The sequence below is a fragment of the Anguilla anguilla genome, chromosome 9 (assembly GCF_013347855.1).
Source record: "Anguilla anguilla isolate fAngAng1 chromosome 9, fAngAng1.pri, whole genome shotgun sequence".
Lineage (NCBI taxonomy): Eukaryota > Metazoa > Chordata > Actinopteri > Anguilliformes > Anguillidae > Anguilla > Anguilla anguilla.
This window is the reverse complement of record NC_049209.1, coordinates 30,373,550-30,399,614: the sequence shown is the minus strand read 5'-3', so window position 1 is coordinate 30,399,614 and position 26,065 is coordinate 30,373,550. Positions and strand designations below refer to the sequence as shown.

Genomic DNA, 26,065 nt, shown 5'->3' with positions numbered 1-26,065 from the left:
CACACGTTACACAGATGTGATGCATTATAATGATATCTGTTCTAACCTCAGTACAGCTATACAATAATTTCATGGTAATCCCTTCAATTCCTTCTGATTTCAATTTGGCAATGAGTTCTTAGAGTGGAACTTTTGTCAAATGCTTTTTTAAAAATGTGCACACCAGTACATAATGCGTCCTGAGAGAAATCATTCTTTTTTTCCTAAGACTGATTCTAACTTGGCCCTTATGGAAGGCTCCGGAATTTTTGCAAGAAACGGCAGCCAGCCTTTCCTTTCCAGACACTCATTGGCAGGACTCCTGTTAACCATGAGTTGAACACAATCACAATTTTCCATATTTTATTTATAATCTCACAATAAAAATATAAGTGTCAGTGCCCTTGAATAGGGGCATTGGGAGAGCGAAGGTACAAATGATTTAAAAAACTTACTGATAATAATAATAATACTGACTTTTTATTCTGTTTATAAGTAAATTATTCATGCTAATTCCTTTCAGCAAGTGTTCATTCCAGAAAGCACAAAATACATTATATGACTGCACACAATATTCAAGTCACTGAATGGAAAAAAATAACAAGCGCAATACAGCTCATTTTAAAATTTGGCAAACATTTTAGTAAATTTGTCAGAATTAACAGTATGACCAAAGGTCAGGTGATCAGTAACAAATATCTTTCAGAAGAACATAGTGGCACATGAAAAATAAGCACATAGGCTTGCGGAGAGTTTGGAAGACATGGAGGGGCCACCTAGAGAAGGCATATGTACTATTATTTTCAAATGCACACTACTGTGAGGACCCATATGTGGCCCACATGGTATTTAAAAAATTGTAATTGTGAGAAAACTTCATTTAATCAAAAAAATATATTTTGTATGTGGCTTTTAAATGCTATTAACATGTGTGGCTCACATATGAACTACTGTGTGGTGGACAACATAAACAACAGAAATGAAATTCATTACTCATTTAAAAAAGAGACTGGGATATGGAACAAACAGGAAGAAGGATGTAGAGGCCCTTGTTCTTGGGACAGCAGCAATTCCCTCTTCAGACACAGCAGAGATGTTAAAAGAAGCTAGGGGGAGAGAGTGAGGAGAAAGGGGAGAGAAAGAGAGGGGGATGAGAGAGACAAAGAAGTGCAACTTAAAAGGAGCAGCCAGTGAGAGCAGCGGCTTCAGTGAAAGGGTAAGGGTCTGCAGTGGGCTTCCCGCAGACAGGCTGTGAATGCTCGAGCTCCCCAAAGCAGGGAGAGCAGTGCATTACGGAGGTTTGTGATTACTAGCGTAACCTAGCTAACTGAGCAGACCATGTTAAAATGGCACTTAAATAGAATCCCACACCTGAGTTAGTCCATACTACCAAGGCACTAGAGACTGGGAAAATTTTAGCATGCATTGTACACTTGGAATGTTGTGATTGGGAATGTTTTCTTGGCATACATTAGGCCCCTCAATATCAATTGAGCATCATTCAAATGCCACAACATACCTAAGCATTGTTGCTGATGTGTCATGTCACAAAGCATATATCAACTGAAGCTAGTCCCGCAAATATGACTTCATAAGATTTCAGTTTACTCCAATGGCCTGCACAGTCTCCACAGGCTCGCAGCATGAATGTGTGGCTGAAAAATCTGTGGGAGCTGTGTGATACTATCAGGTGAGCATGGAGCAAACTCCCTAAGGAATGCTTCCAGCACCCTGTTGAATCCATGCTGCTAAGAATTCAGGCTGTTCTAGTTACTGTAATAAAGAGGCTACTAAGTGTATATACACACATAACAATAAAATTATTTATATTATTCGTTATTCAAATTATGTTTGTTTAATTTGTCCCTACAAACCCCTACAAGGCACAACATAACTATGCTCCATAACTATAAACCTGTGCAGTTCCATTTGATACATAATGGCTAGCTGCATAATGACACAAAAAGTAAGGTTTACCAAAGTAAATAAATAAATAAAAATAAAATAAATAAATACGGGCTACAAATTGGTTAATGGGTACCCCTACTGGAAAAGAATCACTCAATATACAGAGTGGAAAATCTTTCATTTAGTTCCAATTTCAAAATGAGCTTTTAGTTATTTTTTTGGTATTCAAATTTAAAATGCGGAGGCCATTTTTTAACCAAGACAACGGAGTTCTGTGATATTTAATTTTTGGCTGCTCGCAGTACCCAGGGGTGGGATTTCAATGGTTGTTGACATGCTTGAAAGTAAGGCATTCCACTCAATGCTAATAAATGAATGCTAAGCTAAGGACAATTAAAACCACATTCTTTAGATAGGAGAACAGTCAAGAACAGTCAATATCACTTCATAAAGGGGGACTTTGGCCAGAGAACCAGCAATCTGATAGTGTTCTAATTTCTCATCTCAGCCCTTTAAAAACAAATAACAAAGCCATAAGCAATTCTCAAATGCTCTTTCATGGTCATCTCTATCCTCAATAGCAAAATAGTATATTAGTTCATTTTACAGTTTTAGAGACATTATATCTATGATGAGTCATTTAGGCGAGATGTGTTTTAGTAAGAACAAGCAGGCCATGCGGTTAGAGCTGCATCTTATTCATCTATAAATGCATAGTGACTGTCAGTAACTCAGCAAGACAAGATCAACATTGCCTCTCCTCAGCCTCTGGACCGCATTACCCACAATTCCAAGGTTTGTCCCTTAGTAAGCCAGGGGGCAGTGCATGGGGGCAGAGCAACTACTCAGTGCAGAGCCATGGGTTGCTGCAAAGGAAAAGCAAATATATAGAGCAGTGAGGAGGAGGAGGGGCATCCCACCCCAGACCCTGCCTTCTAACAGTCAGACCAATGATAAGCAGAAGAGCCCACACCACTTCCTGTCCCATAACAATACAGGGCAGCGATCAGGACAATAACCTCATACCAGTCTGCTCCCAAACAGACACACTACTGGCATAATTTTAAACTAAATTTAAATAAGCTTCTTGTTCCCGATGCTTGACATTACTTCTAAGTTAGAATCAGAGTGATTATACCAGCACACCTTATCCCTCAACAAAGGGGGTCTGGCGTAGACCTGTGTCAAATATTCCATCTGAAATACCTGTATTCTTAAGACACAGTTTAAAAACAAACACATAATTTTCACAAACATTCAGAACCATTTCTTCTCTGTCATATGCTTCTACATTTTCGTTAGTTTTGTGTGAGCCAATGAAAACCAAATGGATCTGCTTGAGTGTTTTCAAATTGTCTGGGCATTTAAAAAGTATTTCAAATTCACATTTGGCCTGGCCTGCTGTGTTGAAGCCTACAGTCAGTGGACCAAAGAGAGGCAACAGGCAGTGAGCATTGGACCACTTTAACACATCATCCTGAGCAAGGCTGCCAAACCATGTTCCTGGGGATCTACAGACCTGAAGGTTTTCATTTAAACCCTAATTTCGCACACCTGATTCTACCAATGAGCAGCTCAACAAGATCTCTAGCTGTCAAAGGTGTGCTTTGTTAGGGTTGGAATAAAGACCTACAGGATGTTAGATCTGTAGAGGGAACTGAACACACACACACACACACACACACACTCTACCTCTTTCAATAATATACAAAGACGCTTGAATTCCTTATTTGAGAATTCAGTTAAACATACAATAAATGGCACCATATTTTTTTAAAAGTCAGGGATGTCTTAAATGTAAAAGAGACCTTCTAACCACTCTATGGCTATGTTCAGATTGCAGACCCTAATGCTGGATTCAGATTTTTTGCTCAGATCCAATTTTCTTAGGCTGACTGTTCATATTCAATGCAATGCAACAGTACTGCCAATGCAGAATTATAACATTAATCTGTCGCATGGAGAGTGATCCAAAAATCTCTTCACTGGCGTTTATCCGGTTGGACAGGGAATTCCATTCTGTACCAAATCCTGTCTTTGATTGAAAGCACATCTCGCCCAGCTGGCAAACGCCTGTGTGCGTACTTATCACGTGTGGAATGAACAATTCCGATTTGAGCTTCTCCACGCAAGTCGCATGGCTACGCATCCGATTTATTTCCACGTAGACGTGGCACAAATCGGAACTTAAAAGATGCAACTCCATGTGGTTTTTCCACTGTTCACATAATTTGAAAAACATCTGTACTAAATTCTCACCTATCAGCTGCAGTCTAAATGCAGCCAAAGTCAATGTCAAAACACGCGCTTACACACACACTAAACCACTTTTTGTAACACACACACACACACACACACTACTTATAGAGTAAAAAACATACTCTGCCTTTCTCTGTCACACATATACTTAATCCAAATGCTCTGATGTCTCTGTATGATTCATGACTTAATAAAGACGAGACGATTTAGATGGCTGAAGTAAAGCACAATGAAAACACAATGATAAACGATAACCATTTAAACAACTGGCAACTGTTGCTCTTTATTGCATTTTTAAGAAAGCGTTTCTGTAACCATCAGGTGTCCTTATTTGGTCATATTTATCTTAAAACCTGCTTAGACAAAAATCTATAAAAACCAACTGCTGAACTAAAAGTAGAACACAACAAATATGGCTATGGCGTATTTGAAAGGTGACAGAAAGGGATATAGCTGGGGAACTAGGCAGCATCGTCACTGGCACTTGCATTCTGGGAAGAAAACATTAGGTTATTAAGGGATACAATGCTGTGACTGCATGACAATGTAAACTCAATGCGAAGCATCATCGTTTAGGCCACATGTACTCACACAAATAACTATCAACTCAGTCACTGCTACATTCCCTCACACACAAGCGTGTATACCTACGTAGGTATGCGCACACACACACACACACACACATTCACACCCTCTGTCTCGGTCACACACACACACACACACACACTCACACCCTCTGTCTCGGTCACACACACACACACACACACTCACACCCTGTCTCGGTCACACACACACACACACACACACACACACACACATTCACACCCTCTGTCTCGGTCACACACACACACACACACACTCACACCCTCTGTCTCGGTCACACACACACAAACACACACACACACTGTCTCGGTCACACACACACACACATTCCCTCTCTCTACCCACACACACACACATTCATATTCTCTCTTTCACACCCACTCACACATACACGTTCGCTGCGACACAATCCACTTTCTACAACAAAGAACTGAGCAGAACAGTCTCAAAAATAAGCATTAAAACGATACAGATAGTGAAATGCTCTTAAAACCTTCAGAAAACATCCACCTGAATCATTAACAATCATCTCATTGAGTCCCGTTATCATTATGGCTTCTTCCACCAAGACAATCTGGCTTAATTTTGGATAAGGAGTGGGACAGAAAAGATGAAGGAGGGGCAAGAGGAGATGTGGGAGGGGCAGACTGTGAATGGGCAGGAAGGAGGGGGTAAATGGAAAGGGGCAGAGGCTGGGGCAGGGTGGCGCGTGGAAGTGGCGGGTTTGGGAGTTCGGTGCAGGACGTTGCACAGGTAGCCTGAACAAATAAAAAAAATACAATTATGATCAATGTTTTTAGTTGTATTCAGAAATAAAAAATGACCATTCCTTCCAACAAAAAGCGACATAATGTTAGTAATAATTCCCATATATGCTGTTAAAGAAAGCTTTGACAATGCTTTCTTTAACAGCACATGGTCAGAGCGGTCATGGTCAGGCCTGTAGAAAACGAGTGGTAGGGGAGGTCATGCCTTACTGTAAGCTTCAGCATGGGCAGCCTCACTTATTACCAAATGACCAATTCTTTCACATACGGAGTTTAAATCTATGCCGTGACATGCCATGTGAATATCTGGCCACATGCAAAATCAAAACAGGCATCCTCCCAAAGTGAGTACTTATGACCAGTCAGTTTTATTGGTTAGTTATTAGTGCAGGAGGGTATTAGTCTTACCATGGGTGGGATTCACTCATGCAGCATGCAGAGGGCAGGGGGAGGAGTCAGCTGGAAAACAGTGCACGTGTTACACGCGTCAGCCTGAAGCAGGTGCCGCTGCACGCAAACCTGGCGCGCAAAATCCATGTTGCCGTGTCTGAGGGGCCGAGAGTCTGCATTCCTACAGTATTTACTGATACACCTTATACACTGTGATCGTTCACTGCATCAGCCTATATAAACGTCTTGTGTTTCTGCAGGAGGGAACAGAGTGACTCCTGTTCGCATGAATGCGTCTCACGGAGTACCATGTTTGCTCCCGAGTGATACTGGGAGCTCATTGCAGTGGAGAAAACAGAAGAACTTCCTTTTGGGGTGAAATAACAGGGCCACACAGACTACAGCAGCAGTCCCAGTATACAGTATTCCCCACAGTCTCACAGTGAGTTCGCCATAATACTGTACCTCTCTCAATCTCTGCATTCACACACAAACACATGCACAAAAACAAATGCGAACGTCATCATCTTAAATAACCAATAAGAGGCACTGACCACTGCGGTAAGTACGCTCTCCCTAAATGCACTTCAGCAGCAGTGAGTTAATAAAGGCACATTTCAGGTGGGTTTGATTCTTTGGGGAAGGGATGAGAGAGAGTGCTCAGTACACTCTGGTGCAGATATGCCTGAGCACCTGCAACAGGAAAGTCTGTACTCCTGTTACTCAAATCACAGCCCTCAAGGTCCAAGAACTGCTGGTTTTCCACCCTTCCATTACCTGGGAGTCAGGTGTGAATACAGTCTGGCCAATCAGTAACACTAATTGTTCAGCTAATTACCTGGGGGGAAAAAAACCAGGGCTAGATTTGGATTTGAGGTCCAGATTTGAGTATCCATGGTCTATACCTACTTTTTCCTCTCCTTGTCTTTCTTGAGGGTTGTGGAGCCCCCTGCCTGCATACTCTGGGACTGCATCAGCTCAGTGGCAGTCTTCTTCTGCTTGAAGCTGTTGAGCTCATCCTCCAGAGTCTTCCTCTTCTCCTCCACCTTTTTCTTCTCCTCCTGATGTAGCTTCTTCAGACGGTCAAACTTCTCATGCAGCTAAGATCCAAGAGCACAAGGGTCAACACTCTCCATGGGAGGACAGTCAAAAAAGCATATTTAATACTGTGCTTACAGTGCAAATGAACCTTCATGATTAGAAAAGCACACAACCTCAAATACTACACAATCTCTTCAAAACTGTTTCAAGATTCTAATCTCTACTGCAACTTCACACTCCTAGCAAACATCTAATGTTAGGCAAAAATTACAGACTTCTTGGCTAACATTAGGTAGCAACCATTTCAGCTGGGACAATATGAGATTCTCTCCTAGCTAGCTACAGTGCAACTGGAAAATGTGACGACTTCTCAGTGTGATGACTGATTGAGTTATACACACACACACACACACACACAATGGAGTCACACACTTACATGCACACACAAGGAAAAAAATACAAACTCAGACAGACACACAAAAAGATATAGATACATGGAGTATGACACACACACAAACACACACACCTCTTTCTCTGCTTCCTTCAGCTCGGCCTCCTTCTCCTTCACTCTCAGGACGAAGGTCTGCCGCATCTCCTCCTCCTCCTTCTGCAGCTCCCCCAGGAACTCCTGCCGCTTCGCCTCGTACGTCTCCTGCAGGCTACAGCGTGCAGCGAAGGGGGTGTTTCAGAGCGTGCGTCTTTCTGACTTGAGTAGGTGTGTACAGGTTCTGTATCAGTGTGTTTGTGTGTAGAGCCAGGCTGAAGGTGTGCACAGGCGCAGTAGATGTGTACAGGTTGAGCACATGTGTACAGCTTGAGTAGTTGTGTACAGGTGTAGCAGGTGTGTACAGGTTTTGTAGCTGTGTGTTTGCAGCGCACAGCCAGGCTGTAGGTGTGTACAGTTGCACTAGGTGTGTACAGGTTGAGTACGTATGTATGGCTTCTGTAGTTGTGTGTTTGTGGTACAGAGCCTGGCTGTAGGTGTGTGCAGGTTGAGTAGTTGTGTACAGGTGTAGCAGGAGGGTACAGATTCTGTAGCTGTGTGTTAGTAGTGTACAGTCAGGCTGTAGGTGTGTGCAGGCTGAGTAGTTGTGTACAGGTGTAGCAGGAGGGTACAGCTTCTGTAGCTGTGTGTTAGTAGTGTACAGTCAGGCTGTAGGTGTGTGCAGGATGAGTAGTTGTGTACAGGTGTAGCAGGAGGGTACAGCTTCTGTAGCTGTGTGTTAGTAGTGTACAGTCAGGCTGTAGGTGTGTGCAGGATGAGTAGTTGTGTACAGGTGTAGCAGGAGGGTACAGCTTCTGTAGCTGTGTGTTAGTAGTGTACAGTCAGGCTGTAGGTGTGTGCAGGATGAGTAGTTGTGTACAGGTGTAGCAGGTGTGTACAGGTTTTGTAGCTGTGTGTTTGCAGTGCACAGCCAGGCTGTAGGTGTGTACAGTTGCACTAGGTGTGTACAGGTTAAGTAGGTATGTATGGCTTCTGTAGTTGTGTGTTTGTGGTACAGAGTTTGGCTGTAGTTGTGTACAGGTGTAGCAGGAGGGTACAGCTTCTGTAGCTGTGTGTTAGTAGTGTACATTCAGGCTGTAGGTGTGCACAGGTGCAGTTGGCCAGTCACCTGAAAGGTTTGCACTCGGGGTTGGTGTCCTTGAAGCCCATCTCCTCCAGCTTGCAGCGGCGGTAGAGCTCGTAGTGTCGCGTGTGAGTCTTCTCCCGCAGGTCCTCCATGTTCACGCGGATCAGCATCTCCCTCAGCTTCACAAAGTCACAGTGACTCTCATCCTCCACTGCAAAACGCACACACCGATAATGACCCACACGCCGTATGTCACAAGCATACACTGCCATTAACAAACAGTGCACTGCGCGCGCACACACGCGCGTTCGTGATTGTGGTTGTTAGCAATCCCAGGGCTGAGACAGTGTACTTTTTGTAGTTCTCTGTATTTTGGCAGGGACTGCAGGATGTAAAATGTAGTAGGGCTGTTCCTCTCTTTTAGAGGAAGTCATATGGCAGATGGTTTAACAGGCGAGGAAGACCAGGTTAAGCCAGTTATTGTAGGTGAAACAAGCAGTATAATTCTTGACTGAAGAAGAGCTTTTCCTGGTGGTTTAGTGAGCGTAAATGGTAAGTGGTCGGAATGGCATTTGGCTGTTTTCTCCCTAACCCATTTGGTTTCTTTTGATAGTTTGTTTCTTTTTTTGTTGTGTTTGAGATTCCACCCACGTGATTTGCCTCCATCAGTCTTTCATTTCTTTAATTTCCACACCCATCAACCAAAACAAATAAAGCCCCTCTATGGAAAGGGTGTTGCCTGTGAATGAAAGAGGGGGAATTCACCCTATTTAAACTGCCTATTTTCCCCCTTATGTTTTACTCCCTCTATACTCAACACCATTAGGTTAAGATCCTCTCCCAAGCTCACAGCGTCTAGCACGGTAAGATCATGATTATGCTTACAATATCATTAGGGAGCCAGGAGGACAGTGAGCAACATTGGGGAATGGGCTCATAACAGGTTCCATTCAATGTGTGTGTGTGTGTGTGCGTGCATGCGTGCGTGTGTGCGGCATCCGAGCGGGTTAATTCTGTAAAGGAGGAAGCAGCCCCAGGCCAGGCTGACAGACAGGTGGGTCTCTCACTTCCCATCTGGGTGTGACCTCACTTCCTGCGTGGATGTGGCTGAAACTCACCCTGCACAATGCCCCATGGGTACTGACGTGCTTTCACCATCTTATTGCCAACTTTCACCTCCTCTGTGCTCCCCACCACTGCAAATGGCAAGTGTACCTGCAGAGCAGAGATCGCACAGACACTCAGACTCGCAAGCCAACACTAAAACATACAAAGCCGTGCATGCATGCACACACACTCAAACATAAAAATAATTTCCATCATTACCCTTCAGTACCACAAGAGAAACCTCACATTGTGACGTAACTACACTGAGAACAGCATTACATAGTGTACTAAATTACAACAGACTGCTCTACATTTAGACAGGAGAGCAAAAACACTAGTTTCACTACACGTATCACAGCAGGATGTGTAACTGGGGCTATTAGTTTTTTTCCTGTTTGCTAGGTTTATACAGGAAATTCAAAGTTTCCATGATCATAGCTTTTTCTGTTTGAAAAGACAGGAAACCAGAATAAACTGAAAATGCAACTGACAATTTGTGTAACTAATGTAAGTGACTTTTGCATGCATGATATCATATTTATATTTGCTGCCAGTAAACACAGCCAAGGGGACTGTTCTCTCAATCTACCCTGCCATTTCTGTCATGTTTCACTGTTTTCACATGCTCACATATTGCTAGTTGCTTGCTAACTCAATGTGCTTCATGCAGATGTGTAGTACTTGCATACTACAGCATAAAACTCAATCAGGTCTTCTGTCTCCACCTTTGCGGATGGCTACGAATACAGATAGCTGCATCTGCAAATGTCTGCATCATTTGTACCAGGATGTTTTCACCACATTGCTTGCACTATAAAGCAGTTTGAACACAGCGCAAGTTTTACCTTAATGCTGTTTCCAGATCTGGTATTACAGCTACAAAGGAACCACAAGGGGCCAGGAGCCTCAGAGTACAGGGTCATTTACATGAAGAGGTTAGCCATTCTCAAGCTTTACTCAGAACCTGACATTACACTTCTGCTTTACACAGGTTTAACTCAAACCCTGACATTACACCTCTGCTTTACACAGGTTTAACTCAAACCTTGACATTACACCTCTGCTTTACACAGGTTTAACTCAACCCTTGACATTACACCTCTGCTTTATACAGGTTTAACTCAACCCTTGACATTACACCTGTTTCACACAGGTTTGACTCTAACCCTCATATTACACCTCTGCTTTACAAGCTGTATCATGAATTTGCAGCAATAGCAACTGACTGAAACGGAACTGAGGGTGTTCTAGGGCAAGGAATAGAAAAAAAGAGAGAGAGACACACTACACAGACATACATTCATTGTTGAGTTGATTTCAGCCACTGTCTCATCATCGGTGGGAAACTGGTAGATCTGCACACCATTGCTGACCAGCTCGCTGGTGATGTTTGTTTTGAATTTGTGGAGTTCGCTCTTGGCGATGGCATCTGACTTAGCGATGATGGGGATGATGTTCACCTGCAACATTACAGAGGATCTTTGTTTTAACCTTCTTGCTTTTAATCGGATTCAAAAATTTGAAAACCTGAACAAAAATCACATTTGTACTTGCTTACATGCATTAGAAATAATGTAAATGGGAAACATATATATAACATAAATATTTGAATAACATCTTGCGAAACATTACATAATGCCACAAACAAAATGACATGACTACATTTAGCAGATGCTCTTATCCAGAGTGGTTTACAGTGTAAGAGAACATAAGTGTGTTCACATATGCGCAACTATGCCAGACCTGGCTAACAACATTCCCAGACCAGCAGGGGTACATACAACATCACTACAGCCAAAAGCAAATTAACTATCCTAAATAAGAACCTAAATACAAATCTGAGCGCACAGGAGATAACATCCATAACACATAAAAAAAATATACAACCATAATACCGGAATAACCTGAATTTATACACCGGAGATATTAGGTTCAAGGGGTTGGGGGTGGGAGGGGAACCAGGATGCATCCTGAAAGGATCGGTATTCAGTCTGTGTTAGAAAATGGCAGCCAGGTAAAAAGAAGGTTTAAAGATGCTCTTGCTGTTTTCTCACAAGATGACCCAGTCATACCTCTTCACCTGAGCATTTTTATAATAACAGCAGTGTAAACTCCCAACAGTACGAGATGGTTCCCTGGCCCAGGCGCACTACAGTACCTTACTGTCCAGCTGCTTCATGGTGAGCAGGTCCAGCCCTTTCAGCGAGTGTCCAGTGGGGGCGATAAAGTACAGGCAGGCGTGCACGCGCGTGTCGTGGTAGCTGTGCAGAGTGCGCTTGATCTTCAGCTCCTCCTGCAGGTAGGCCTCAAACTGCGCATCGATGAACTCCACGATGGAACTGTAACTGCACAGAGGAACATGCCGGTAACACACCTGACTTTCAAACAACAAGTAATGCCACATCCACACACACATTCACTTGCTCCCATAAGCGCAGCCACGCCAGGCCCACCTGTTCTCCTTCCTGATCTGGTCTCCGAAGCCCACGGTGTTGACCACGGTGAGCTTGAGCCGGACGTTGCTCTCCTCCAGCTCGTAGGTCTGGGACTGGAGCTGCACGCTGGGCTGGCTGTGCCGCATGGGCTCGCCCGATAACTTGGAGTTGAACAGGGTGTCCATCAGGGTGGACTTCCCCAAGCCCGTTTCCCCTAATGCCAGAGAACGCACGCATGGTCAGCACAGAACCACACCTCACCTCCCGCATTCCCTCTCACCATCTCACCTCATCCCCACTTAGGCTCAGGAGAAATGAACAACACAAAACCAAAAAGGGGATTTTTACTCTCATCATGGGTGACAGTCACTATCATCATCAGCATCACAGGCTGCACTAGTTTTCATGAATCTGCATTTTCTAAATGTAGGCTATGAAAATGTTGCCATTTAGGCCAACAATTCCTGCATTTCAAACAAAATGACAATATTAATAGTTATTAATAAATCAAAAATGTAAGACAATTCAACGGAGTGCTAAAATGGCAATAAAACACACTCCACTAATACTCACTGTTTCTGTCCATAATGGATTTAACTCAGTTATTGCGCAACTGCGGTAAAAGTAACAAAAAATGGAGAACATACAGTGGTGCCTATCCACCTAAATACTGGTATGTCACATCTTTTGAATACTACTTTTTTCAAACATAATTTAAAAAAAAAATTTTATTCAGCAATACTAAACATTTCTTAAACCATCTAGCTTTCTAGCTTTAAACTTATGTTTATGAATTACCAAGCAACCTGTCATTTGCTTTAGTTGTTAATATAGCTAACAGAGTTACATCAACATGATGTAAGATGAGTGAGGGGTCCAGATGGAGATAGATGGGCAGAACAGGGAAAGAAAGGGGTATGATGGGCGCTCCCTTACCTACACAGAGGATGTTGAAGCAGAAGCCATTGCTGACAGACTTGCTGACCAGCTGGTCTGGCATGCTGTCAAAGCCAACATGACCACTGAGGGGGACAGAGCGTGTTCCTTCTCCCTGCAAACACATTACCCAGAATGCACCAGTTTAACCTACTGCACATGCAGGGCTGCACACACTGATGTTCTGTGGCACATGACCCAGGACAAAGTTGTGACATATGGTTACTATGTGCACAGAGAAGAAGGCATTACAATAAAAATATTAATGGGAACATCACAGTTAAAATCGCCATTGGAAACCTTACACACTTCTTGCTTTTGATCATAAAGTTTGAGTCTGAGTCACATATACTACTGCTCAAACTTTTCTGGGTGCTTCACCTAAATGCTCAGTGTCACATAACGGCACACAGAGCGCTTAGGTACAGCAAAAACCACTTCCTGTTTCCTGTCTGCTAACTTTTTTTAACGGCTGTAGTGCAGTCTGCTTAAACTGTCCATTATCTCAAATCTAGAAGTCCTGAACAGCCAACACTACAAACAGTGCTATCAGAGAGAGGATGTGTGTGTATGAGAGCGATTAAGCGGGGTGTGTGTGTTTATGCATGTAATGTATGTATGTATGTAAGACAGGGAAGTGTATAAGTATGAGAGAAATAGGGAGTCTGTGTGTGTGTGAGAGAGAAAAGAGAGAGAGAGAGAGAAACACTGCACACAGGAAAACCTACAGACCTACTGTTATAGATATAATTCACTTTGTGTTTTTTTTTGTTGTTTTTTTTTACAAGCTGCATTGGAGTAAATTGTAGGCTATTTCATTGTTGTAGTCCAAAAACCCTCAAATACCATGATACCAATCATTGTAAAGTCAGCAGGTCACCAAATATTTCCCTAAATAACAGAAATATCCTCGATCATGCACAAAACTGACAGAAATAATATACATTTTTTAAAAACAAAAAAGAACAATTCCTTTCAATGATCAATTCAACACCCATTTTTTCTACTGTCTATGTTCCACACACCCTCTGGGAATTGGGGTTCACAGTTAAAATAACTGTTGCACATACAATCTGATTGTTGGAACTGACAGCACAGTTCAAAAACATGTTCATTCTGAGAGATTATCCACAGCAATAGTTATTAAATGAGGCATATACAGAACCACCTCACAGAGCAGTCACAAGACTAACACATGGTTCATTCAAGTTCTGTGATAGAACAGCACACCATCCAGCACAAAGCATGCCTCTCATTTAACAGAAACTGTAATACTGAAAGTGTCACAATAGAACAATAAACATACTTTGCTTTTATACTGTGCTTATATCATCAGGAGAGAAGTTCACCAGCAACAAAACCATGACGATCAAAACCAATGACAAACAGCCAATGACTAGAACTACGTGTTGAGAGCTCAGCTGAATAAATTCAGGAATATTTTTAAAAGTATGAAGACTCGTCTTATCTATTTTGGAATAGACCTTGCACATCACTGTGTTTGTAAGCTGTTGATAGGCGAATTAATTGTTTCTTCGAGTAAACAATGAAGAGAGCACATCTGCAGTCGTCTCTCCAGAGCTAAAAAGGGTAACATTAAAATGTTTTTTATCAGCATACACCTTACCTTAACACTACCTACCTTAGTTTAAAAGACATTTTGCAAACAAACTATGCAAACCAAACCAATGGTAATGCTAATGTAACTAATGATCGCCTTCACTGCTGTTTGTCCAAGTAAAGACCCTGGCATCGCTCCTATTAATACAACTTGTCATAGTCCTGGATGCAAGTGCACCGACTACCTGAGTGTGAAATCTGAATCGTGCATCGTCCATAACTAAAGCTACAAGCAGAGCCAAATCACCGTATGAATGAAGCTCACCCGCTCCTTTAATACAATGATGTTCGCACAAAAAAATTAATTAGCCTAATTGAAACAGTTCGCACCCTAATGTGACATCTAGCATGCTATCCATGTTAACGTAGCTACAACCCGAAAACAAGCCAAAACGAAATTAGCAATCGACAGCTACTAGCTTTTAATGAAGATAGGATCCAACTGATAATACTGATCTGTGTGGCTTCACAAACACAAATGTACCACCTGCATTATCCAGATGATTACATAATAATACCAAGTTAGCTACAAGCTGTTGCCAATTTTATATATGCTACTGGTAAGCTATAACTGTTCGGAATTTTGTCCAGTCGTGGCAATAACTACCACAAGCTACGGCGCCACAAAAACAGGTAGGCTACAATTTAATACTTCCACATATCACTGATCGTAAATGGTTTTATTCGGCAAGCTAGCACGTTGGTTTTGTGCACCTTGATATCAAACAGAAATAACTGGCTAGGTTGGTTAGTTCGAGCAGTAACTTTCATATAAAGGAAGCACTGATGGAGCAGTATGAGCTAATAAGATGCATTTAAAAAAGAGACTTTAAATGTCGCGTAGAGACCTCTTTATCTATAGCAATGCATAAACGTGAAATGTATAGTAGATATCGAGACAGAAAATGAGCAGCTTTGGCATCCGATTTGGACTTACTGCTTGACGGGCAATCTCAGTCGCTGCCATTGTAGGTCTACTCTTCTCTTCAAATGAGACCCGAAGAGAATCGCAGGGGGTGCATTTGCGCAGCACTCGCTTTGCCAGAGAATGTACCAATAATTGTCAAACGCTGTCACAGACAGGACCGCATGGAAGTTCGTAAATTGTCTTAAGTTAGATCAGAGGTAAAATGTCAAGTTATCCCGCAATGTGAAATGCCATATTTTAAAACGTTTTATTGGAGATATTCTAATATTATTTAACCCCCTCATTTCCCACAAAATGGTTCATTCCACGTTTATTAAAAAAAAAGAAAGAAAAAGAAAACTAAAACTAAAAAGAGGCCTTAAGTTAATACTGAAAATGAAAAGTGCCTTAAAAAGTATTATATAAACTAATCGCAGACATGGCCACTACAGTTAAATAAACGACACGCTTAAAAACAATTTATTAAGTAGACTAATCAAAGCGTTTTGTAATGAATTCAATGTTGAGATGCTCGGAAGTAGTCTGAATGAACGTTATCCATAATGTAACCTAAATTTACGCAATTACGTATAACTAGTTAGTACCAACAACAGGTAAAGCGGTTTTGTACAGAAGTGAGTATTTGCATTTATGGAGGATCGATTTAAAGGCTACATTTCCCACATAATTTGGGCACAAGAACACAATCCCTTATAAGACACTAAACATGTCAAAGAACAGCTGTCGATTTTTTGCAATTCAGGACTGAGTTTGGAAAGCTCTGGTTAAGGCCTTTATATTCAGTAATACTCATTTGAGCATCACTGGAGCAATAAAAAAAGGTTCTTCGTTTTGTTTTGTTTTCCCCTTATGATTCATCATTAAACTCAATGAAAGTCAGTAATTTACCAATAGAAATAGCTTGAGCAGCCTAGACAAACCAACCTAGTGATGTCACAACCTGGTTTGTCCCAAGATGGCTGTACCTTAGTGCAAGTAGTGCTAGTTTATTTTTTTATATTTAAAAATATAAATATTTTTAAAATATGTATTTTTAACCTAAACTTTCTACCAAGCAATATTCACTTAAACGTATAACTTGACTTCCCCTTTAACAAATAAAATGGAAGATTTCGGTCATGTGGTAAAGCTTTTGCCGCCTGGGGGAAGTAACAGAGAGGGTGCCATGCTTTTCAGGTCACAGGATTGAAAGGTGTCATGGTAAGTTAGTACTGAAGTGGATAAGATCAAAAAAAATCTGGATATCTAAAGTTATTTTATAAGGTTTTTAAAGACTTTTCACATGGTGTAAAAAAAATTTTTTTTTTAAAGATGCCTTTTCACTGAAAAAGTGAATGTTGTGATGTCCCACAAGGGGAAGCATATTTACCACAATATGCCACTATTGTGGCTAATGCTAAATCAGATGAAGTAAGCATTTTTATCATTTAGACTGGTGTCAGTAAGGTTTATGGAGTTAAGAAAAGCCAGGCTGCATTTATTCCTGAGGGCAGTGAAGACGGAGAGGGCAGCAGCTCAGATTGTGAAATGTGACTGGCACAGGATTAGACTGAAAGTGATGACAGGAGTGAGAATAAAAACAAGGACCGTGTTCAGTCAGGGACAGCAAGTTGTAGGTTGCCATGGAAAACTCCTATTTGTGTCCACTATCCTGCCCCAGTCTGGCAAGGACAACTTCTCTCAGTGGAAAAGTTGCACATGCCAAGTGAGTACTTTAGGCAGATGTTCACCCCCAAGCAAAACTGAACTAATCTCTGAGATGGAGCAGTTTATTGGGACTGTTCTTCCGGTGTCCATCAACACCCATCTGCTGGGCAGGCAGACACGCACGTTGACAAGATAGCTGATGCAATGTCCATGAGAAGCTGGGAGCAAATCAAATCTAACCTCCATTTTAATGACAGCATTCGACACCACAGCACTGAAGACCCATGCAGAGAGATGCATTGTCGAAAGTAGAGCCTTTGTTCAACTCTGCTCTGGAGAGAATGAACAGAATTCCAATGGATGACAGTTGCAGCATGGCTGAGCAAAGCATTCCTTACAAAGGAAAGAAGTGTCTGAAAACAAACAAACAAACCAAGCAAGCCCCATAAGTGGGGTTACAAGGTGTACATGTGACTCAAAGGGCAATGCATATAACTTTCAATTCCACACAGGTAACCAGTGAGTGACTGGAATGCCAACCAAGCTCTGTGGAGTTTCACTGGAGGAGGCAACAAGAAGGGAATCAAGGCCACCTCCAGAGGTTAGGAAAGACTGTGTCGCCCACTGGCTTTACTAGGCAGACAAGCAATTAGGCCACTAAAAGAAAGAGGACTGCATTGCTCAGTCAAGAGCAATGTGTGAAAAATGTGGTGAGCGTATGCTTCACACCCAAAAAAAGAAATAAATAAAATTAAAAAACTGCCTGCAGAACTTTCAGATGAAGAAGATTAATGATGAAAATAAACTGAAGGATGGTTAGTATTGACTAGCTACGAGATTGTCTACATCGATCATCTGTTATATCCAGATGTTCATGAGCTGTTCATTGTACAGAATATATTTAAAAGTTACTTGAAGAACTGAACATGAGCACCTTTTAAAGATTTGTCAAATATAATTTGGGTTGAGGGTCAAAAAGTCTATTTTTAAAATGTCCCAGCACAACAGTATGTTTGTGCGAAAAAAGACACCAGTGAAATCGGTATGTGTAGCCTGTGTAATTCGGATTATCCACGAATACACACAAATGGGCTAAAGACAGGAAACATTGTCAGGACCTCCTCGGTCGGTGTGGAATGCGTTTGAACACAATGCCATGAAGAATATTATAGTTTCAGCGTGAACCAGAACCGTGGCTGCTGAGGCTTTTTTTTTTTTTTTTTTTACAGAAACAGTCTAACTGTAGTCCCTCTTGAAGGTTCTCGTGCTGGTAACGGGCAGGGGCGCTGTATAAGCTTTTTTTTAGCAAAGAGGTTTGCGTTTGATCTGGCAGAAATGTTGTTTTAGAAAAAAGAATGATATAGAACTCATCTTGTAAAGACACAATTATTTTCGCAGCATAAGATGGATCCCTACAAATGGAAAGGAGTGAGAACATGTTTGACATTCTTGTGAAGGAAGAAACCAATTTAGCTAGCACCCGCTAATCTTACAAACATAATTTAAATAATAGGCTATTGAAACGGTTCGCGTAAATGCAGTTAATGTAAAAGATTATCTTGTTAATTGGAATAATATTTTCTAAGACGCAATGATACAAATAAAGCCCGATATTTCTGAGTAAACTATCGCTCTCCTTAGCCTAATAAGCTCCTTTGCACCGTCTTATCATTGCACAGCAAAATGCTCAGTATTACTGAAGTAGCCTATCATAGTAAAATCTAGGTTGCTTCATCAGAGCGGATTCGACAAGTGTATTTATGTTCATTTTTGAGAACGACTGTGACTGTGAAAAAAGAGGAACAGTTAATGGGTGGTGCTGTTTATAGCCTCAGCAGAACAAGAAGTTGAGGGTGTCAAAAAAGAAAAAAACTACTCGAAGCGTTGCATTAATAGTTTGAACAATGGTAAAGGGGAATACTCTCGATCTTGTCCACTGAATAACAGCTATAAAACGGTGTTAAGCTTGACACAGTAAGTACTCGGTCTGATATTATGTTGTGTTTATCTTTATTTCAACAAAATACAACGATTTATGTTAAAGTATAGAATCTAGCTATAATATAACACGTAGGCCTATCAGCATTTTTACAGAACACATTTATAGCTGGGGATTTTACGTTTGCGCTCCAATGGGCTAACGCCTTATATTCTCAATGCATTTATTATAGGAAAACGCCAAATTAGGAGGAAAAACTATCTAACATGTCCAGCCACGTGGGAATCTCTGAGTCAACAGATATGACCTGCAGACCTAATCCAGATTCTCAGAGCGAACTGGCGCCGGCTCAGAATGGGGACGGATTTAGAAGCGATACATCAACGAAGGCCTCTCACGACTCACCCAGAGACAAATCGTCAGGGGACCGCAATGCCACACTGGAACAGCGTGCGTCCAACGCCGCTACCGCAGCAATACCCACTCCGCTTCCAGCTTCAGTGCGTAGATACAGACTGCAGAAGCAACAGGAGACAAGCGAACTGTATAGTGGCAGTGGCACAATCAACTGTCCTGGGGTTCCAAGAAAACTGTCTGCCCAGGCACCTGAGAAGGGGTCAATGACCTCAGGCATGCGGAAAAAATACTTAAAGGAACTGTTGTTGACTAAAACCGGCCTCAGTAGCTTATCACTGTCTTTTGACAGCGCTGGCGCATATTCCAAGGACCTTGGCAGCGATGGGATTCCGTCAGCTTCAGAAGAAAGTGCTAATTTCTGCGCATTTTGGGCTTTGGATCCGACAGAACACGCTTGGATGCTCGCTGTCGTGGATGGCAATTTTGACATAATTGTGGATTATCTGTCGACGGATTCCAGTTTGCTGACCAAAAAAGATTTTGTTACTGGTTTCACAGTTCTTCACTGGTTGGCAAAATATGGAAAACACAATACTCTGATAAAGCTGTTAAAGCATGCGGAAAATGAGGGATTCGCAGTGGATGTTAACATAAAGGCCAGTGGAGGTTACACGCCGCTTCATGTTGCGGTAATGCATGGTCAGTATATGATAGTTAAGCTTCTGGTGGGTGCGTTTTGCGCAAGTGTGGACGCTATGGACTATAGTGGACGGAGAGCGTGGCAGTACCTCCGGACAAATGCGTCGGCTGAGATAAAGGAGCTACTTGGGGCTATGGACGGTGAGGGCGGAAGAGCTCTTGGATATAAAAACGCAAATAACAACTGCGTTGCTACGGCGCGTTACCTCCAAGAGGTACCAAACGGAGAAGAGGACTCATCTGTTACAAGAAACCAACTTTGTGGGCTTGTGAGAAAATTTATTGCATCCTTTATGGGATATTGAACATAATAAAGACAGAAACTTAGAGGATACTGACCCCTAATAACCTGCTACAGGGAAAATCCGCAATGTTGATGTTCTTTTAGTATCGATTCAGTGTCATTTGTTTCCGCTGGGGATGCATCACTACTCGTAGAAGGACGATACATGATGTCCAATGCTTTTTTTTTTTAGCTGCGTAAAATAGGAGTACCGCAATCATTTTCTGTCATTTAAACGCCAAAAAACATTTTGGTTTGAGTGAGATTATTTTGGGATACATATGGAATATTTGAAGAATTGAACAGATTCAACAGAAAAAAAGCACATTTGGTAATACGTTATGTTTTGTAATCTTCTCAAAAAAGAAAGAGGAACACCATTTCCTCAAGTCATGCTGATGTGGAAGAACTACGTACAGATTATTTATTTTAGGCTATGTCTAATTTATGTGAAATTAGTGATAGTGAACATCAACAGTTAAACACATGAAAACAACTTAATCTTTTGAAAGTTTAACTAGCGATTCTGCACAACAATTTTCAATTTATTTTTGTTTTAGGACCATTACTGTTCACCTCGCAAAGAGGGCTGTAGGAATAGACAGAATTGGCCCTACTGCACCTGGTACCTCTTACTTTGTTAATAAACACATAAAAGGCCCAGCTTGAAGGCCTTTGGATAAAATTTATTTTCTTTGATTCTGTTTTTATACCACTTTTCCTCAGGTACAAGTAACTGAGCTACCCACACGTAGGCTTTACCCAATCATGGTTATATGTGATGAGCCTGATTGTGTTCTTCCAGTCTTTTTAGGGGGTCAAGCACCGAAGGTGTGAGACACCCTATTGTCTTTCTTGGTCTTATAATAATAATAATTATTATGAATAAATAAATAAACAATTATTGTTGAACTGTGACTTCTGTTTTTTTCAGTTCTGGCAGAACCTATTATTCCCTTCTGTAGTTTCAAAGCAATGAATGCATTAGTTATGTTTCATGCTTTAACAAATGTAATCAGAATTTCAGGATCAAAAATATACAACAATCAACAACCCTAAACTGTCATACTTTTTCCATTAAATGAAATGCAAAACAGTTTGCTAACTCCCAGATTCGTTGTAGTTAGAAAAACATTCAGTGGTGTTGCACAACCAACATCGCTTAATGTTTTTATAACTACAGCTTGATCACTGTCCTACCATTCTAACTACAACTAGATCAGTGTGACCTTTCTAATAACAATCATACCACTGCCTGACCTTTGGTACACGTAAAAGACACAGTTAAGAAATCACAATGCACAGGACACAAGTTCCATGTGACTAATAACCAACTGCATGGACAACTAAAGCCTATTTAATAAAATACTTCCCTTTTCCTTTACAGATATGAGTGATGCTTTATACTTCAGTAACGTCAGTACTAGGGCGGGGAGTCCCTAGTATTAATAAACAATCACTAAGAAATGTTTCCAGCACCTTTCTGAATTCATGCCACTAAACTGATGCTTGTGGCTGTGCCTGGTCTGTTTGGAAACAGCCACAGCGCTGTAGAAATCCTTGTTCAAATTGGATGACACCACCAAAAATGAGTATTCTGCATTGCCTAGGCAGGTTTCAAAAAAGGCCATTTGGAGATTTCAAAAGGACACTTGGTAACCAAATGATATTATGGGTCTTTAGAGGTATAAAACACTATGTACTGCACACTATATGCTCGTGGAAGAAGTGTGCTGAAATTTGCTCCTTTCCCCCTACCCATAAATAAGGCCTACTGGTTATTCAATAATGCACTGAAAAAAATATTTTGAGAATGTATGTAGATGCTAATTGATATAAAATGGGATCAAGCTCTTCACTGAACATGCCCTCCACTGTGTCAAAGCTGTTTTCACGGTCTTCCTCAGAAATATTCACAAGCGAGTGAGATTACTTCCAAGGCCTCCAAATGCAGTGTTCTATTTAGACATTGCAAAATAAATTTTGTTGCAAAACCTTTTTAGATTAAAAGACTCGAGTCCCTTTTTTGCCAGTGTGTAGCATTCTCAGCGTGCATACTAAAATGGTTATGGTTGTTTATTCAGGAGAACCAATGTGTATGCTTTTATGCAAGCCTAACAACCTATACACCCTTTTTGCCTTCCCACGTTGCAAAATAAAAAACAGTTGTTGCTAAAAACATTGGCAACGAAAAATAATGTATAGAGATAAAACTGAGTTCAAACAGTATATTGTATGACCAGATTGACTGACTGAAAAATTCACAAGGAAAAAAAAAACAGAGCAGATGCAAATAAACCTGCACCGGCCCATACTAAGTGGTTAAAATAACACAATGCCATTGTTCCACCAAATCTCACTTTTATTGTGAAGGTGTGAACACAAGCCGAGTGGCCATCCAGAACAGACAGCTGCTGCACGCGTGAGGTCTCAGGGGGTGGGAGGCAGATGGTGAAGCGCAGCGCCCATTGGTAGGGGCAAAGGGGGGGTTTACAGACCCAGTTTAGTCCTCCTCCAGTGTCTCCTCTTGGAGTTGTACCTGAGGACCAAACAAACACGCAAGGGATTATAATTCCATCACAGAACCTCACCTCAGGATTTTAACCTCCATGAACATTAAGCTCTTTGATTGGTTCACCCTGCAAACCAGTTTTGAAAACAAAAACTCAGGCCAAATCCTTGGTTTTAGAACATAGAATTTGAGGATATAAACAGTGTTTGGTGCTGGATTTCCACAAATTAAGCATGACCATTCCCAAATATCTTTCCAAAAAAAGGTTACCAACTGCAGCTTGGAGTTTCACAATAATTACAAAAATGTACACATTCCTGTGAAGCCAACAGACAAAGTATTAATGTTACAGCACTGCACAGGAGCACAGCGACACAGGAGGCCCAATTCCATACTAACCAGAAAGTACAACAGCCAAGCAGAGAGCTATTTAGCAACTTTAGTCTGGAACAGGTTCATTCACTACAGATCATCAATGGCCATGTTTACTTAAACACCAACATTCCATTATTTGCCAGGGATTGAAAGGTCACTTTTTTGGAAAGAGAAAAAAAAAATTCTAAAATGTTTAAAATTCTCCACATAGAAAAGTATTTTCTTTTCTAAATGACTTTGGAGCAACGATTAATTAAAGTAGGTGTTTCCGACATATTGGCAAATATCCCAATAAAGGAATAAAAAGTTTTACTTGCTCATTAAATTTAATTAATGTGATTACTTCAACCACATCTTCGCTACACCTAAACTTTCGTTGTGTGAACATACATCAACCTCCCTCCACAACAAAAATCAGCATGCAAAAAACAAACATATTTCATGGCAATGAAGAGACGTCAATTAAAGTACTTTTCAAATGAATTTTTGAGGCTAGACAGATTAGAAGACAACAAAATATGTGGTTTTATATGAATTCTGTGTGTACAGAAAGAATGCATACACATTAAACCATCAAATTACCTTGCAGGAATACTTCTGTCGATTAGTTTCTTAGTACAGCAAAATCCCCAAAGTTAGGCAGTCGTGCCATACAATATTTTGGCATACAATACAATAGAGCAAGACGCCAGTCACTGCTACATCAAGGCTATTAATTTACTAAACAAACAAAACGTTAGCCAAGTCATTTCCTGTCCACTTTGCCCTATCAATCCCAACTGTGATTTTTCAGCTAGTGTGTGAACATTCTGTGGTTCCACAAAAGGCTCTGAGGTCTCATAAGTAAATTGGTTCAGACAAACAAAAAGGTGCTCACCTGGCGTGTCATTTGTAGGAGCTAAAGCAACAGTAATGCAAGGAGCCCATGCTCATAGTGGGAAAACGGCAGATGCTCGACCTGGTGACAACCGAGTCCAAAATGCACCAGGGCTTGCCTTTACTGAGGTAGAAGAGCTCTTTTCCTAAATAGTCATTTGGGATCCTTACTGACTGATCCACCAAAGAACTATTAACGACCACTTATGGTCGACACCGGGTTTGCAGAGATGTAACTTCGACTACCTCTGTGTTTCCGAGAAGCACGTACGCAATTTTCGAGTATCCCCACAATCGGCCTTACCTGATCTTGTTGCCGGTTTTCATGCGGATCCACTGCGGAATTGGTCTGTTTTGCTTCTGCTTTTTCGCCAAGAAGCGCTTGATTCGGAAAGTCTTGTGGGACGACTGCAAAGAAATCGGACGAGAAATGAGTGAGCTACTGCACATTTGGCTAACCCGACAAGCCAAAACATGACATTTCTTATAGGTGAAAAGTACTAAATAACTTGATGCCTGAATAAAATACCAATTATACAATATACATAGAAAACAGCAATATTGTCTCGCATATATCTAGATTTTAGAGCCACCAGTACGGAACCTAAACCACAACATTGCTTCTTGAGTAGGCTACTTGCTACGTTTCCTTAGCCAGACTGCTACGTCTCCATATACATTTTTCGCCAAATTATTAATCATCTGTGTTTCATAAGCTAGGCCACTGATATTATTATGTTTCGTCTTTCATATCACCCCCGAATTTTAATAACTCAAGTATCCATAAAAAGGATGTTTGATGATACTTTCTTACCATTTCGAATCACTAACCCTATCACCACAATGGCGGTAGCGGAAGAGAGAGAATTACTGGAAAGAGCAAAGGTTACAATTGGTCTGAGTTCAGCGGGTGCGGAGCTCGAATTATAGCGCCCCCGAGTGGATCCTGAAAAGTGGTACAAGAAAAGTACATTCACTGAGTCAAATTCTAGTTTACAATCGTAAATTTGTATGAATGTTTTTTTAACCCTGTCATTGAAATAATCACAGTTACCACAGTTTAATCCATGTTGATATAAAATACGAATTTATCTTGCAACTTTAGTGTTATGAGGACGGAGTGTAGCACAGTGGGTAAGGAACTGGACTTGTAACCGAGCTGGACTTGTAACCGAGGTCACAGGTTCCATTCCCGGGTAGGACACTGCCGTTGTACCCTTGAGCAAGGTACTTAACCGAAATTGCTTCAGTATATATCCAGCTGTATAAATGGATACAATGTAAAATGCTATGTAAAAAAAAAAAAAAAAAAAAAAGTTGTGTAAGTCGCTCTGGATAAGAGCGTCTGCTAAATGCCTGTAATGTAATGCATGGTAGTATCTTGTGTGAATGTCGAGTGAATCATGGTTTAGCCAAATACAAGTAGCCTATCAATTAAAACATCTGAAGCAACCTCTGAACATTATGCATCAATTGTAAAATAGTGATGTCTAAGCAGCTCTTACAGCTTGCTGTACTGAAATCAGCTGCAGGAGTACAGCAATCAGTGATAACATCGTGCTTACTGTGTCGAGAACGGTTATGTGACTTCATACGTGAGGACAGCGCTTGGTGTTCTCTAAATGAGACACGGATCATATTTGGCTGGAATTCAGGACAGCATTCTGGCACCGTAAGAGGTTTAGGCTAGGGAGCCGAACATTTTTCCAGGACGATACACGGTCCAGCGATTTACGAAAATATGTTAACATGTTTCTTTATATTTAAGTTCAATTCAAAATAATACGTCTACACATATCTTCATATGACATTGATTATATTGCAACTGGGTAG

General features: G+C 41.2%; 3 protein-coding genes across 7 annotated transcripts; 1 reads left to right on the top strand and 2 right to left on the bottom strand.

Moving 5' to 3' along the window:
* Positions 1–325: 325 nt before the first annotated feature.
* Positions 326–15,583, bottom strand: LOC118234996 (septin-6-like). 4 transcript variants are annotated; one of them, XR_004766769.1, is made up of 11 exons: positions 15,554–15,583; positions 12,997–13,111; positions 12,079–12,274; positions 11,784–11,970; positions 10,924–11,085; positions 9,637–9,733; positions 8,561–8,729; positions 7,474–7,606; positions 6,816–7,006; positions 2,674–2,753; positions 326–1,085 (listed from the first exon to the last, which is right to left on the bottom strand). XR_004766769.1 is itself a non-coding variant. In XM_035431941.1 (11 exons), exons 1-10 carry the CDS (start codon positions 15,581–15,583, stop codon positions 5,972–5,974), a joined length of 1,284 nt encoding a protein of 427 aa, XP_035287832.1. In that variant the 3' UTR covers positions 5,047–5,507; positions 5,925–5,971. The 4 variants fall into 4 exon arrangements, 3 of the variants coding, with proteins under 3 accessions (XP_035287831.1, XP_035287829.1, XP_035287832.1); XM_035431941.1 differs by lacking the exons at positions 326–1,085; positions 2,674–2,753 and adding exons at positions 5,047–5,507; positions 5,925–5,975; XM_035431940.1 differs by lacking the exon at positions 2,674–2,753.
* Positions 15,584–18,843: 3,260 nt separating this feature from the next.
* Positions 18,844–21,384, top strand: LOC118234999 (ankyrin repeat domain-containing protein SOWAHD-like). 2 transcript variants are annotated; one of them, XM_035431949.1, is made up of 2 exons: positions 18,844–19,165; positions 19,431–21,384. In XM_035431949.1, exon 2 carries the CDS (start codon positions 19,433–19,435, stop codon positions 20,489–20,491), a length of 1,059 nt encoding a protein of 352 aa, XP_035287840.1. In that variant the 5' UTR covers positions 18,844–19,165; positions 19,431–19,432; the 3' UTR covers positions 20,492–21,384. The 2 variants fall into 2 exon arrangements, with proteins under 2 accessions (XP_035287840.1, XP_035287838.1); XM_035431947.1 differs by having other exon boundaries at positions 18,853–19,165; positions 19,363–21,384.
* Positions 21,385–22,810: 1,426 nt separating this feature from the next.
* Positions 22,811–25,186, bottom strand: LOC118235015 (60S ribosomal protein L39). Its single transcript, XM_035431967.1, has 3 exons — positions 25,047–25,186; positions 24,537–24,640; positions 22,811–23,008 (listed from the first exon to the last, which is right to left on the bottom strand). Exons 1-3 carry the CDS (start codon positions 25,047–25,049, stop codon positions 22,960–22,962), a joined length of 156 nt encoding a protein of 51 aa, XP_035287858.1. The 5' UTR covers positions 25,050–25,186; the 3' UTR covers positions 22,811–22,959.
* Positions 25,187–26,065: the final 879 nt, after the last annotated feature.

Excerpts from the sequence above, each read along its gene's own strand:
- LOC118234999 (XM_035431947.1), top strand. The coding sequence starts at position 19,397 with ATGTCCAGCCACGTGGGAATCTCTGAGTCAACAGATATGACCTGCAGA.
- LOC118235015 (XM_035431967.1), bottom strand. Across the intron at positions 23,009-24,536 it reads AAAACCGGCAACAAGATCAG|GTACAACTCCAAGAGGAGAC; the intron begins GTAAGGCCGATT and ends TTTGGTCCTCAG.
- LOC118234996 (XM_035431938.1), bottom strand. The coding sequence starts at position 15,583 with ATGGCAGCGACTGAGATTGCCCGTCAAGCA. Across the intron at positions 13,112-15,553 it reads CTGAGATTGCCCGTCAAGCA|GGAGAAGGAACACGCTCTGT; the intron begins GTAAGTCCAAAT and ends ATGTGTTTGCAG. Across the intron at positions 11,086-11,783 it reads TGAAGCAGCTGGACAGTAAG|GTGAACATCATCCCCATCAT; the intron begins GTACTGTAGTGC and ends GTAATGTTGCAG.